The 15909-nt window shown below is 43.6% G+C and overlaps 1 protein-coding gene across 2 annotated transcripts in view; it reads left to right on the top strand.

The window, feature by feature from the left end:
- LOC124033407 (DNA repair protein XRCC4-like) overlaps nt 1-10109 on the top strand; it is an 83042-nt gene extending 72933 nt beyond the window's left edge. Inside the window, exons 4-6 of one of the 2 annotated variants that reach the window (XM_046345433.1) lie at nt 4303-4409; nt 4589-4658; nt 9862-10109. In XM_046345433.1, coding sequence (XP_046201389.1) covers nt 4303-4409; nt 4589-4658; nt 9862-9985 — 301 coding nt within the window. In that variant the 3' untranslated portion in view covers nt 9986-10109. The remainder of the gene's footprint in view (nt 1-4302; nt 4410-4588; nt 4659-9861) is intronic. The other variant, XM_046345434.1, reaches the window with a different exon arrangement.
- Nucleotides 10110-15909: the final 5800 nt, after the last annotated feature.

Below are 15909 nucleotides of genomic sequence, written 5' to 3'. Positions count from 1 at the left end.
GATTGCCACAATTAGAGCTTTCAAATGTCTGATATTTAGAATTCAAGAAATAAGTTCCAGCAATATTTGTTTTATTCCCTTGCCTGTTTGCCTGTGAGCCAATGCCAGCAATGTTAGAACATTTAGACAAGATATGTGTGTTGTAAATTGAGTAGTGTATGATATTGGATGTGATATGCTGTAGTGAGAGTGTGTACGACATCTAACAGTAAGACTATAATGTGTGCTGTCCAAATCAATAATAACTCCGGCAATTTGCGTGGTTGAGTGTCTATATGTGTAACATCTAGTGCGTATAGCCTTAATATTCATGACTATCATAGTTGCATCATAATTATCTTTAACAGCATTGAAAAACACATCCCAGCAATTGACGTTTCGCATGATCATGAAAGAGACCTTGCATTACTCTAGAGACGACTCCACTACAGTACAAATGTATGCCATACAATATGTTATTGTTCCCCAATGCCTCTATTCTGATATCTTCCCCTTTCTTGTTGTAAACATATATAAACATGTAGACAAAGACATAAAAAAGATAGACGAACAAGAAACATATTCAATTATAAAACAGTTCATGACAATAGAGGGAGAGAGAAGAGAGAAAGAGAGAGTGAGAGAAGAGAGTTAGATCTAGTGTGTATGTGTAAGTATAAGTCCGTATGTGTAAGCGAGCATGTCATTGAGTACATGTGTGTTCATATCCACTTACATTTACATTTTTACATTTAAGTCATTTAGCAGACGCTCTTATCCAGAGCTACTTACAAATTGGTGCATTCACCTTATGACATCCTCATAGTGTTCAGATATTTTTACAGTCCCATACTTTCTGTTTTCGTAACCTGAAATCCCTGTAGAATTTAGTACAGCTATGGTGTTATGGAGCTATCTCGGAATAGCCAAATTTGGTCCCTTTAAACTCCATTCCCCTGCTTTTGATCAACTCCTTTTGTTGGTAGTGTTCAAATTTGATGATCGGTCGAGGAACCCTTGCTCTTGTCATTCCTAGCTCCAAGTCTACGTACTCGGTGGAAAGCCACCTTGTTTACAGTCTCTGTAGAAAGTTTCAAGGCGGATTGCATGAATTCTCTGATCGCGCCCTCTGGATTATTGGACAATGCCTTTTTTTTGCGACTTTTTTGAATCATAGTTGCACACCTCATGTAGCCTAGCCCATAGGCCTAGAAAGGCCAAATAACTTCTTAAAATTAAGCACATTCATCTGCAAGTGAAGAGCCTAACTGCCATACATAAGTAGCACACGAGTTTCAACTTTGTAGAAGAACATTTTCACCATACAAATGCACCTTTATAATAAAAGCTTTACATGCATAATCACATTTGCGGTCTCTTTTGATGATGGTGTTTTTCCGCTAATAGAACATTCGCACATATAGCCTACTGCTATGTGCACATTGCTGCACTTATAATGTGAAGAAATAGCCTTATCATTTATCAACATTTTAAGCTAAACATTCTGATCTGTTGCGTCAGCCACATTGCATAATAAAGGTTTGTTGATGCTAGTTATTGTATTCATTTGGGATCTATCCCATCCCACAACTGTCACAGACTATGTTTGGAATATTTATTCCTTGCACAGAATAGAATAGTTCAACTTTTGTACTATGGGGAATAGTAGATTGACATAGGCTAGTGCTTTTGCTGTTTGTTAGGCCTACTCATCTTGTTGGCTGATGAATATATTCAATATGCACCTCAGAATTGGATAAGGACATGCGCAGTTGCCTCCCTGATGTGTCTGTTTTCACTATTAGCCTGTGGGGAAGACCCGATCGATCACTGGAGGGAAAGCCATGTGAGTGAGAGGTGCTTCGGAGCTAGCAGCACTCAGGGAGAAGGGCACAAGACAGCAGTCCGGGCCATGAGCACAACGGCCACTGGCCTCAAAAGGCATGGATTTTTTTAGGGTGCATTACAGCCACACAAAGTGGATGCCACCGTGAAATTCGACGCATTATCAAGTGCTTGTCAAATTGTGAATGAGAGACCGCCTGTGCAAGTGTGTACAGCCTGCACAAAAAAAACAAAGCAGAGCTATTGCCTTTCAAGCTACTTTTTTCAAATCATGATTAGTGTCGCATCATGCAGCCTTACAATGTAAAAAAAAATCAAAACATATAGCCCAATGTTTGTAGAATAACTGAAGTTACATTAATAACTCTAAATTAAGCATATAGGAGTACCTATTTCTTTGTTAACCTCTAAAATAAAGGTTATATAAAATAAAACACATGATAGCCGCATTTGCGGACTCCCTCAAATCGTTTGGAGAAAATATCCTTTTATATTTTATTCAGCTTTGTTCAATTGTATTCTTCATACTATCAAGTAAAATAATGTCACGGAATTTTAAGCAAATTAACTAGTGTAGCCCGTAGCCATTTGGCATAGCCAGATCAGGACCTAACATAAGTACAACTCAGAGTATGCTATTCTGTTCTTCTGAAATAGACTACATTTTCATCATATCATGCTTCTTTAGACCTGTCTAAAATAAGTATTGGATTTATTGTGAAGGTTTAGGCTATATTACATGGATGTATTAAACGTTTTACAATGCAGATGTTCCAAAGGTCTGCATTCCAATGTTCCATCAGTGGCTTGTAGGATATGTGTGGAAGCCAGGAGATGCTAAATGTGTTAATTAACAGTCAATTACCATGAGACCGTCAGTTATTTGCTTGTCAATCACCGGCTGACAAAATGTTGTGCCCGCCACAGCCCTATCCCTGTGTCTGGAAATAGTTGATTACCCCCTCTAGGTTGGAGAAGTTGTCTTGATTAAAGTATGGGGATTCTAGTGGGGGGATATAGGTACATTTTTCTCTTTTGAGATGATTTCTTTTTTAATTTCTAGCCAAATGTAAAATGTTCCTGCTATGATTAATTTAATGGAGTGCGTTAAGTGTGATCTATACCAAATAAGCATACCCTGTTTCACACCTGGTTGTGTGGTGGATGGGACTACCAGCTCTCTGTAACCTAGAGGGCAACCAGTGGGTCCATCTGCTCTATACCATTCTTCTTTCAGGAAGACAATGTCTGCATTTCTGATTACTTTGGTGAAGTCTTGGCTCCTGCTCTTTAGGCAAAAAGCAGATGACCTCAAACCTTGAATATTCCAGTCTCTCTCTCTCTCTCTCTCTCTCTCTCTCTCTCTCTCTCTCTCTCTCTCTCTCTCTCTCTCTCTCTCTCTCTCTCTCTCTCTCTCTCTCTCTCTCTCTCTCTCTCTCTCTCTCTCTCTCTCTCTCTCTCTCTCTCTCTCTATATGGCATTAATAGTGTGCGTGCATCACACACACCACTAATGTGATGATACCACCTGTGATCCCCAGTCTGGAGAAGCATGTCCAGGAGATGGAGACAATGGAGGGAGATTTGTTTTCTCGTTTCATCATGCTGCTTAATGAGAAGAAGGTGAAGATCAGGGCCCTGCAGGAAACCATCAGACACATCCACCAGTGGGTGGAAGAGCAGGAGAACCACCGGTTGGACAACAACTGCATATTCCAACACACCGTCGGGTTCTTTGTTTTGTCTGTCTTCATGTCCCCGGCACCCCTGTCTCTTTACCAGCTTGTCAGTTTCTGACATAGGCCGCCACATGATGATTGTCCTATAAAAAATAAAACATACAATCGGTTTCTTTTGAGGGACTAACTTGTCTGAAAGTAGTTGACTTGAGTTGTACTTTTGATGGACAAAAACCTACAATGATGGACGTTATATATGATTTCATCATGCCTCTGAATGAGCTGTAGCCATAGTCAACCCAAAGTGGAAAGACAGCCACCCTACTGTTGAAGTTAGTTAGAGGCCCAAGTGGCTCAACCTGCCTGCCTGCCTGCCTGCCTGCCTGCCTGCCTGCCTGCCTGCCTGCCTGCCTGCCTGCCTGCCTGCCTGCCTGCCTGCCTGCCTGCGTGTAACTGAGCAGACAGTCCAGTCCATACTACATTGAAAGCTCTACATGGGATACTATTGGAATAGTAGATTTTACACATAATTTATTTGCTTGTGCTTGGCTCTCTTGCTGTCCCTCATGGTCTTGGATTTAATTTGATTTAATTTAGTTGCTTGTGTAACCAGGAAAATCTGTTGAGATTTTTAATGACATTTTAATCGATTGCTAATGTCAGAAAAAGGTAAACAGATGTCAAAAAAATATCTAATTATTGAGAGAGATGTCAATGATGTCCCCAAATAAAGTGTGATGCCTTAGTGAGTGATCCCTCTCTCTCTTTGTCTCTTCTCCCTCACTCCTGTCTCTCCATAGGGTAACTGGGGTAACTGTCAAATCCAAGGCTGGAGACAGCATTAAGGAGGAGGAGGACCTGCCTCAGAGCTTCCACCCATCTCAGGCACCCACCGTGCTCATCGGAGGTTTGTGTGTGTGTTTCTATTCTGATATTCCAATTTTTTCCCACCATGAATACAGCAGCCAAATACTGAACTCATTGTAATTTAGACACCATGACAAGGCTTGACTAATGAATCTCCCTAAAACACACTGTTGATGTTGATTCTGTGGCACTCTGTCATTACGTGAGTTTTTTCCATAGGTGTTCTTCCATTGGTTCTCACTTCCATTTGTTCCACCAAGATGGAAGCATGGCACATGCCAATTCACAAGTAAATGCACTTTTTTTTAGTTGAAAGGGTTGAATAGGTTTAAGAAAAAATCTCACCTAGCCCATCAGAAGACAAGGAGATGCTTTTACCATATTGAATGTACCTATCCTATCATTTCAGATCTCCACAAGGGTATAGGGGATTGGGTCTAGGAGTCCATTTGGAATTTGGAGTCAATCAATCAAGCACCCCATTGGTCTGTGGAAGTGTCATTTTGCCTTGGCCGACACCCACAGAGAGGTGCCAAGAAGCATTCTTAACCACAGGGTTCACCTATAGCTTTCTAGATCACTGTGCAGTTCAGGAACACTGACTTAGCAGCTTCTACCTGTGGTAAAATCTGATTCATGTGTGCTCTATTAAGTTACAGTAGTGTGACCAACACTCTTATTGGTCTACTCCAGCACCACAAGCACAAGCAACAGTTTGGGTGGGGTGTTCAACTGGGTTTCATTTTTCGCCCATTCCCTTTACTGCTCATGATGCCATAGGTCATGATATGAATTACCATGACGACATATAGGTCAGGCTCTCCCAGTCCATGTCTGCGAGCTCCCAAGTTTATCCATGTTCATTTTTACTGCTCCATAAACTCCACATGGCAACAGAACTGATGTTAGAACAGTGGTTTAGATCGAAACGCCACCGCCTGGGGTATTGGATGCCTGGAAAGCTCTCACCAGTGAGTCATAAACCCACTGTGTGTAGTCCTCTCTGCTTCCAAGGGGTTCAGCACGTCCGCCTGCGAGGTGGTCCCTTGTCTGCGTCAGAGAGAGCCACCCCCCTGTCTCTACTGTACGGGGGGAACCGGGGCCTCCTTGTGTCTGGTCCAAACCCAGCAGAGGGATGGAGCAGGCAGTTTTGAAATGCAACACAGTCATGGTTCTCTCATCTGTACTGTAGCATCGGGATTAGTTGTGGTGGCTCTGTCCAATGGGTTGGTCTATTCTGTGTGTGTGTGTGTGGTGTGTGTTAGCACTGTTCAATATTCTCAAACTGACTATATATTCTGTTTATAACCACATTTCCATCCACAGTTTTCATGCAAGTAAAGTCTTACAGGTAATTTGTTCATTCGACATGGTGGGATTGTTTTGTGTCGGTAAAGTTCATTTTGCGAGAAATGGTGGTGGAAATGCCTTTATGCGCAAATACAGATTATAATATTAATCATATCGTCGCAAACTTGGAGTCAACGCGATGATATGGTGTGTGGTCCTCCCACTACAACTTGGGAAACCATGCAGTTTATTAGGCTATAGATGAAATAAGTTACAATGAACTTCAGTGTGGTGAGAGTGCCCGATGATGAGCTTGGTATTTCTTTCCAATAAATATTGAAGGTCTTATTTTGATGACATGATGATCAATGCTTGACTGCCGTTTTTATAAATTTGAATATTCTCGCTCTTATCCATAATAATCTCATCATGCAGACTAGCCTACATGCACTGTATCTGTGAGCTGTTGGCTAGAGTGCACGTGCCAAAACCAGAGTAGGCACAACTGCTATTTAATGCAACAGTTTTTGGGACAAAACATACAACATACACTAAGGTTGGAGCCATTAAAACTTGTTTTTCAACCACTCCTCAAATGTATTGTTAACAATCTAGAGTTTTGGCAAATCAATTAGGACCTACTTTGTGCATGACATGACAAAAGTCATTTTTGAAACAACTGTTTACAGACAGATCATTTCACATATAAATCACTGTATCACAATTCCAGTGGGTCAGAAGTTGCACATAGATGTTATTCAATCATTGCACCAACACTGCTCGTGACTGTGCCTTTAAACAGCTTGTAAAATTCCAGAAAAGTATGTGATGGCTTTAGAAGCTTCTGATAGGCTAATTGACATCATATGAGTCAATTGGAGGTGTACCTGTGGATGTATTTCAAGGCCTACCTTCAAACTCAGTGCCTCTTTGCTTGACATCATGGGAAAATCCAAAGAAATCAGCCAAGACCTCAGAATTTTTTTTGTACATTTACATTTACATTTAAGTCATTTAGCAGACGCTCTTATCCAGAGCGACTTACAAATTGGTGCATTCACCTTATGACATCCAGTGGAACAGTCCCTTTACAATAGTGCATCTAAATCTTAAGGGGGGGGGGTGAGAGGGATTACTTATCCTATCCTAGGTATTCCTTAAAGAGGTGGGGTTTCAGGTGTCTCCGGAAGGTGGTGATTGACTCCGCTGTCCTGGCGTCGTGAGGGAGTTTGTTCCACCATTGGGGGGCCAGAGCAGCGAACAGTTTTGACTGGGCTGAGCGGGAGCTGTACTTCCTCAGTGGTAGGGAGGCGAGCAGGCCAGAGGTGGATGAACGCAGTGCCCTTGTTTGGGTGTAGGGCCTGATCAGAGCCTGGAGGTACTGAGGTGCCGTTCCCCTCACAGCTCCGTAGGCAAGCACCATGGTCTTGTAGCGGATGCGAGCTTCAACTGGAAGCCAGTGGAGAGAACGGAGGAGCGGGGTGACGTGAGAGAACTTGGGAAGGTTGAACACCAGACGGGCTGCGGCGTTCTGGATGAGTTGAAGGGGTTTAATGGCACAGGCAGGGAGCCCAGCCAACAGCGAGTTGCAGTAATCCAGACGGGAGATGACAAGTGCCTGGATTAGGACCTGCGCCGCTTCCTGTGTGAGGCAGGGTCGTACTCTGCGGATGTTGTAGAGCATGAACCTACAGGAACGGGCCACCGCCTTGATGTTGGTTGAGACCGACAGGGTGTGTAGACCTCAACAAGTCTGGTTCATCCTTGGGAGCAATTTACAAATGCCTGAAGGTACCACGTTCATCTCTACAAACAATAGTATGCAAGTATAAACACCATGGGACCACACAGCCGTCATACCGCTCAGGAAGGAGACGCGTTCTGTCTCCTAGAGATTAACATACTTTGGTGCGAAAAGTGCAAACAATCCCAGAACAACAGCAAAGGATCTCGTGAAGATGCTGGAGGAAACAGGTACAAAAGTATCTATATCCACAGTAAAACAAGTCCTATATCGACATAACCTGAAAGGCCGCTCAGCAGGGAAGAAGCCACTGCTCCAAAACTGCCATAAAAAAAGCCAGACTATGGTTTGAAACTGCACATGGGGACAAAGATCATACTTTTTGGAGAAATGTCTTCTGATCTGATGAAACAAAAATATAAATGGCCATAATGACCATTGTTATGTTTGGAGGAAAAAGGGGGAGGGCGTGCAAGCCGAAGAACACCATCCCAACCGTGAAGCACGGGGTGGCAGCATCATGTTGTGGGGGTGCTTTTCTGCAGGATGGACTGGTGCACTTCACAAAATCGATGGCATCATGATGAGGGAAATTATGTGGATGTATTGAAGCAACATCTCAAGACATCAGTCAGGAAGTTAAAGCTTGGTCACAAATGGGTCTTCCAAATGGACATTGACCCCAAGCATACTTCCAAAGTTGTGGCATAATGGCTTAAGGACAACAATGTCATGGTATTGGAGTGGCCATCACAGAACCCTGACCTCAAACATATAGAATATTTTTGGGCAGAACTGAAAAAGCATGTGCAAGCATGGAGGCCTACAAACCTGAATCAGTTACACCAGCTCTGTCAGGAGGAATGGGCCGAAAGGCTACCCGAAACGTTTGACCCAAGTTAAACAATATAAAGTCAATGGTACCAAATACTAAATGAGTGTATGTAAACTTATGACCCACTGGGAATGTGATAAAAGAAATAAAAGCTGAAATAAATAATTATCTCTACTATTATTCTACCATTTCACATTCTTAAAATAAAGTGGTGATCCTAACCAGGATTAAATGTCAGAAATTGAGTTTAAATGTACTTGGCTAAGGTGTATGTAAACTTCCAACTTCAACTGTAAGTGAGTGCCCAGTTTTTTTAACAGTTGAAAACCAGTTATCCATGCCAAAAAGTTCATGTCTACACAATCATCCCTGAATACTCATACTAATATCATGCATATATAGCCTGAATGAATATCTATTCGAGGGATTTAATCATAGTCAAAACTAGCAGCTTGGTCACTTCAATAATTTTACAGAACCTTAAAGGCCCATTGCAGTAGAAAACATTATGTTCTTGTGTTTTTTATTTCCACACTATGAGGTTGGAATAATACTGTGAAATTGTGAAAAGTATGATAATGCCCTTTTTAGTACAAAGGCTGTTTAGAAATTTCAGCCTGTTGTGGTGGGATGGAGTTTTTGTCTGCCTGGTGACATCACCAGGCGGTAAATTAGTTAATTAACCAATAAGAAAGAGTTCCAAACCTCTCTGCCAATAACAGCTAGTTTTCAGTTTCCCCCTCCCCACTCAGACCACTGCCAGACAGTCCTAGCAATATTCTTGCTTGAGAAATTGCTCTTTTTGCTAAGATGCTATTTTTGTTAATTTTTGACAACAATCACAGTAAGGTACTTAATTGTTTCCCTGAAATGTTTTGATATTCAGATAAAAACAGCTGTAGTGTAACTTTAAACTTTCTTCAGACCCCTTCACCTGTTCTCTTGCCCCGTATCTTACTTATTGCACCTTTGTGACCCCTTGTGGTGTTCAAAACTATTTTCAGCTTTCATAGTGTCCGGCAATGTTCACTAATACAATGTACCTTATGCAAACATCCATAAATAGTGCAAATGAACCATTAAACTGATAAGCTTAACGGGCTAATTTGTAAAGGGTGGTTAACCAGTCAGCCACTGGCATCCCGATTCGATGCCTACATCAAACAAAGAGTACCTTTTTGTGCATCATTCAGGCTTAAAAGTTATTTTGGCAAGAACTTGATATTGCTAATCATGTAATAAATACTACTACTAATAATAATAATTATCACCAAAGGGTCTTTCAAGGTTGAGATAAAAAATACATACAGAAACTAGATGTAGGTCGGCTGGTATTTCTTTGCAGAAACAGAAAGTTTTGGCCTAATCCTAAAGGTTTCATGGTTGTTTGTGTAGCCCGGTCCATATGTGCCTGAAGCTGATCTAAGCATCTTTCAAATGGTAAACATACTGAGTCATTTCGACAGAATTATGCTTGATCTCGTTAAGCTTTCCACATCCTTTAAAATGGGCCATTCCTCCACATACACAAAGAGGCATTGGGAGAACAATTTCACCAGTATGTGATGACCCTCCCACTCTGTCTGCCAAATTATTTATATTTGCTCTTGTTTTCCTTAATAGGATGTCGGTGGGCGGAGCCGGGAGGGTCGTCAGCAAAATGGGACACACCTGGGCTCGGGTGTGTCTCGGGATAAATACTCCTCTTCCCCATTTATTGAGGACACTCACTCCATGCAGACACTGATAGATTTTTGTTGTGGCATTTTTGTGGCTGTTTTGTATGTTTGCTTTGTATGTTTGCTTTGGCACCTTTCAACACCCCTCATTATCACATTTATGCACGCAAACACTCACTTACACTACTGATTACACACACCATTGTTAATTGTATTTAGTTTACTTCAGTTAATAAATATATTTTGTTATTCTTTATCTCCATGTGGTCTCCTTTTTGTTACAAACTTCGAGCCGGTTTGTGACAAGTAGAACTAATAGCACATAATATCAACAGTAATTAATTAATTCAAATCAAACAAAATCCAAATGCCCCCCAAAAGTCTATTCTGACTCAAGAATGCTATTTATGACCCAATTTGGGGTTAAAATGATCTGGAAATGAAATCATTTTTGGTTTTCTGAGTGGACAGTTTCATGCAAAGAAAATGTGTGGTCTGTTGTTTGATGGGTGGATACTTGTAAATCATTGCTCTCTGTCAAAGTGCACTGCTATAATGGGCTTGAACATATACCTTAGCTACTGGCAGAGGACCCATCACACTTTCTGAATGTAAATGTGATGTTATGATTTGGTGTTTGCGTTTTGTACATTTTAGCCTTTGTGAGTTTTAATTTACACATTAGTATTGGTTCTTCCACTGTAGATGAGTCTGTAATAATTGCTCAACTCTAAAGCTTTTAGAGTATTTTTTCAAATTTGTTTTTCTTCTAAGCTTGCTGCCTCCAATTTTCAAATTAATTTGCGTCGCATCACTTCCGCCTTGTTTTTGAGAACCCATCCCTTCTTCCTCAAGGTGTCTGCAAATAAACAGCTACCCAAAAGACTGCAGCTGAACACCATGACGCAGCATGTACAACAAGGCGTTAACAGCTGCAGCTCATTAGCTCCAGTAAAAACATGCAGTTCTCTCATTTGCACTCTGGCCAGTTCAAACGGCATGAGTACATTTTTTGCTACCCTCTTTTTCTTAAACAAATATCACGGTTGCCCTGAGTGGAATACTTAGGGCAATTTAGCCCTAGCCCATGCACTGCAATGGAAAAGAAAACCAATCTACGACAGTGAGCACTGCTCCTGGATTTTTCTTCCTCTCCATCCCTTGCTCCCTCTTTCTTTCAAACACTGTCCCTTTCTCTATCTCCCCATCCCCCCACCCTCTCTGTATGGCTGGACTTCAGCCAGAGCTCCCAACCAGCCTGATTAGAATCTTCCTTAGTGCTGTGGATGACTCCCTGTAAACCATGAAACCTCTCCAGCCAGGAGATCCTCACACCAAAACCCACAACAACAACAACTATGCACCTGTCTTCTGAAGATCTTTTATGTTTTATTCATATTCAGTGACATATCAACAGGTCACATTTATTACCATTAGATCAATGTTGCTTGTGGAAATGTTACACAACATTTTCAGTAGAATTGTATCTGGCACGGGTCTCTTGACAAGTTGCGTCTTGTCCTTCTGTAATTTGAACATCTTGATCCAATCAACAAGGTCACAAGGTTGACTTGACTCCTTGCTCCGGCCAAACGTTTCTTAACCGCAATGAGTGTTTGAAAATGTGTCATTGGCTTTGATAATCTGATTGGTTAGAGACGATCCAATCGCTGGTGACTTTGTTTTGTACGTAAAAATGACTTCAATGATGGCAGTCTCTGACCAAAGTATGTAGCAAACGACAGAGCAGCGGAATAATTTAGTGTGAGTCGTCAGGCTATGATTTGACACCATCCCATCTTTCTTACATACTGTAAATGCCTCTGGCGGTTTTCTCCACGCAGTGCTGCGTCAAAAACACACTACAGACATGTTTGTGGTTTTGTGACGACAGTGACTTATCCTTCTCCAGTGCATCCCGGGAATGGCGTTGGGAGTTAATCACTTGGAAGACGCGGTCGCAATTCGAGGCCAAAGATATGGAAGCAATTTCTCAAGAGCTTGACTTCGCCCCAGAGCTGGAGCTGCCAACTTCCAGGCCTAAGTTCTGAGTCAGACCATGCAGCGGCACACCATGGGGGAATGTCAGAGACTGTGGAGACTACTCCCTTCACATGGTGTCTTGTCTAGTCTGATAACGTTCAGACCTGCCACCACATTTATAAAAAATACAAGTGTTTCATTGTCACATATACCAGATATGTGCAGTGAAATGTGTTGTTTTACAGGGTCAGCCATAGTAGGAGGCGCCTCTGGAGCAAACTACGTTTGTGTGTTCCCAGTGGTAAGGCTGATCAGTCAGACTCGGGGAAGGGTCTGAATTTGTTGTTTGTGTGGTTTCTTAAACCTTACAGCAATAATTACCTTTGATTAATGGTTAGAATACGGATTGCAAATTGATATGGTGCCATTATGTCTTGATCACCTCAACTTGCAAATATTTAGCATTGAACGGTAGCATAAAGGTTCAGTTTTACAATGACTTGACTTCGGCTGCTGTCGTAATCTATTGTATCATGGTCTGTTTTAACAGAATTGCTAGTCTTGTAAAGGCATTATGAGCACCTATACCTGAACTGTTGTTAAAAGCCCAGTGCACTCAAAAACATGACTTTCCTCTGTTTTATATATATATGTCCACACTATGAGGTTGGAATAATACTGTGAAATTGTAAATTATGATAAAGCCCTTTTAGCGTTGAAGCTGTTTGAAAAGACCGCCTGAAATTTCAGCCTGGTTGGGTGGGATGGAGTTTTGGCCTGCCTGGTGACATCACCAGGTGGTAAATTAGTTAATAGACCAATAAGAAAGATAGCTCCGAACCTCTGCCAGTCAGACCACTCCCAGACAGTCCTACAAAAATTATTGCTTGAGAAATTGCTCTTTGCTAACAAGCTATTTTGGTTTCTTTTTGACAATTTTAATTGAAACCGATCCCATTATGGTACTTAATTGTTACTGAGAAATTATTAGATATTGAGATAAAAACCTCTGCATTGCACCTTTTAAGAGAACTTGCCAATCTCGCACTCTTTTAAATAATGACCCATAAAGGATCCACAGTAAACCCGACAGGCACGAGACACAAAGAGAAACAAAGAGAAACCATGAATATGCAGCGCAATAAAGGGTCTTCACAAATATGTTGCGTTCACTGTCTTTTGTTTACAAAACTAGAACCATTGACACTTACACTGTACACACGCACAGAGGCACATACTGACACATAGAACATTTCCTCATAAACTAGACATGTTTACTCAGAGCCCTGAGACTTGGCCATTAAAATGGAACAGCAGAATGTTCTGACAAATGTGGCTTGCAAAAGTATTCACCCCCTTGGCGTTTTTCCTATTTTGTTGCCTTGCAACCTGGAATTGAAATAGATTTTTGGGGGGTTTGTATCATGCAAAATAGTTTTTAAGGTGTATCAAACAAGACATTTGTCACGTTCTTCGTAATGATGAGACCAAGGCGCAGCGTGATAAGAATACATTCTTCTTTTAATGAAGAATAAACACTAAACAAACGTGAAGCTATGAGACACGGGTACTGACAGGCAACTACACATAGACAATAACCCACAAACTATCCAAGGCATATGGTTACCTAAATATGGTCCCCAATCAGAGACAACGATAAACAGCTGCCTCTGATTGGTTCTCAATCTAGGCAACCATAGACATAAAAACACCTAGACTAGTAAAACCCCATAAACATTCAAAAACCCTAGACATGACAAAAAACACATATACCACCCTTGTTTCACCCTGACCTAACCAAAATAATAACGAAAACAAAGATAACTAAGGTCAGGGCGTGACAGTACCCCCCCTCCCCAAAGGTGCCGACTCCCTGCCGCAAACCTAAACCTATATGGGAGGGTCTGGGTGGGCATCTAACCTCGGTAGCGGCTCTGGTTCTGGATGCCGCCCCCCTTCTTTACTCTGAGTCCGCTCTTGTAGCACAGACCCATGGATCATCGTCGGAGGCTCTGGACTGCAGAACCTCACCGTAGGCCCCGGGCTGGGGACCCTCGCTGCGTGAATCATCGCCGGATGTTCTGGACTGGGGACCGTTGCTGGAGACCCCGGACTGGGGACCTTCGCTGGAGACCCCGGACTGTGGCCCGTCGTTGGATTCCCCGGACTGTGGCCAGTTGTTGGAGGTTCCGGACTGTGGCCCGTCGTAGGAGGTTCCGGACTGTGGCCCGTCGTAGGAGGTTCCGGACTGTGGCCCGTCGTAGGAGGTTCCGGGCTGTGGCCCGTCATTTCAGGTTCCAGACTGTGGCCCGTCGTTGGAGGTTCCGGTCTGTGATCTGTTGCCGGAAGCTCTGGACTGGTTACTGTCGCCGGACGCTCTGGACTGCGTACTGTCGCCGGACGCTGTGAACTGGGCACTGTCGACGGACGCTGTGAACTGGGCACTGTCGACGGACGCTCTGGACTGGGTACCGTCGCCGGACGCTGTGAACTGGGCACTGTCGACGGACGCTCTGGACTGGGCACTGTTGCTGGACGCTCTGGACCGGGCACAGTCGCCGGACGCTCTGGACTGGGCACTGTCGCCGGACGCTCTGGACTGGGGACTGTCGCCGGACGCTCTGGACTGGGCACTGTCGCCGGACGCTCTGGACTGGGCACTGTCGCCGGACGCTCTGGACTGGGCACTGTCGCCGGACGCTCTGGACTGGGTACTGTCGCCGGACGCTCTGGACTGCCTAGGCGCACTGTAGGCCTGGTGCGTGGTGCTGGCACTGGTGGTACTGGGCTGGTGACACGCACCTCAGGGCGAGTGCGGGGGGGAGGAACAGGACATACTGGACTGTCGAGGCACACTGTAGGCCTGGTGCGTGGTGCCGGCACTGGTGGTAACGGGCTGGGGACACGCATCTCAGGGCGAGTGCAGGGAGGAGGAACAGGGTGTACTGGACTGCCGAGGCGCACTATAGGCCTGGTGCGTGGTGCCGACACTGGTGGTACCGGGCTGGGGACACGCATCTCAGGGAGAGTGCAGGGAGGAGGAACAGGATGTACTGGACCCTGGAAGGTGCACTGGAGGCCCGGTGCGTGGTGCCGGAACTGGTGGTACCCGGGCTGGTGACACGCACCTAAGGGTGAGTGCGGGGAGCAGGAACAGGGCGCACTGGGCTCTGGAGGCGCACAGGAAGCCTGGTGCGTGGTGTTGGCACTGGTGGTACTGGGCTGGTGGCCTCGTGTGCCTGTCCCAAAAATATTATTGGGGCTGCCTCTCGGACTTCCGTGCTAGCCATGTACCTTCATATCGTCGCCGTTACACTATTCTCTGGTATTTCTCCTCGTAGTATCGCCGTTCCGCTTTCGCTGCCTCTCTTTCCTCCTCAGAAAGGCGATACTCTTTTTTAAATGAAGAATAAACACTGAACAAACTATACAAAACAACAAAACGAACGTGAAACTATGAAACACGAGTACTGACAGGCAACTACACATAGACAATAACCCACAAACTATCCAAGGCATATGGCTACCTAAATATGATCCCCAATCAGAGACAACGATAAACAGTTGCCTCTGATTGAGAACCAATCTAGGCAACCATAGACATAAAAACACCTACACTAGGAAACCCCATAAACATACAAAACCCAGAGAAGGGGAAAACAGATATACCACCGTCATCACACCCTGACCTAACCAAAATAATAAAGAAAACAAAGATAACTAAGGTCAGGGCGTGACAAAATTAGACCAAAAAAATGAAAACTTGAGCGTGCGCAACTATTCACCCCCCCCCAAAGTCAATACTTTGTAGAACCACCTTTTGCAGCAATTACAGCTGCAAGTCTCTTGGGGTATGTCTCTATGAGCTTGGCACATCTAGCCACTGGGATTTCTGCCCATTATTCAAGGAAAATCCGCTCCAGCTCCTTCAAGTTGGATGGGTTCCGCTGGTGTACAGCAATCTTTAAGTCATACCACAGATTCTCAATTGGATTAAGGTCTGGGCTTT

Source organism: Oncorhynchus gorbuscha, linkage group LG04, assembly GCF_021184085.1.
Source record: "Oncorhynchus gorbuscha isolate QuinsamMale2020 ecotype Even-year linkage group LG04, OgorEven_v1.0, whole genome shotgun sequence".
NCBI lineage: Eukaryota > Metazoa > Chordata > Actinopteri > Salmoniformes > Salmonidae > Oncorhynchus > Oncorhynchus gorbuscha.
Note: the sequence above shows the minus strand (reverse complement) of the source record. Positions and strands in the feature narration are given on the sequence as shown.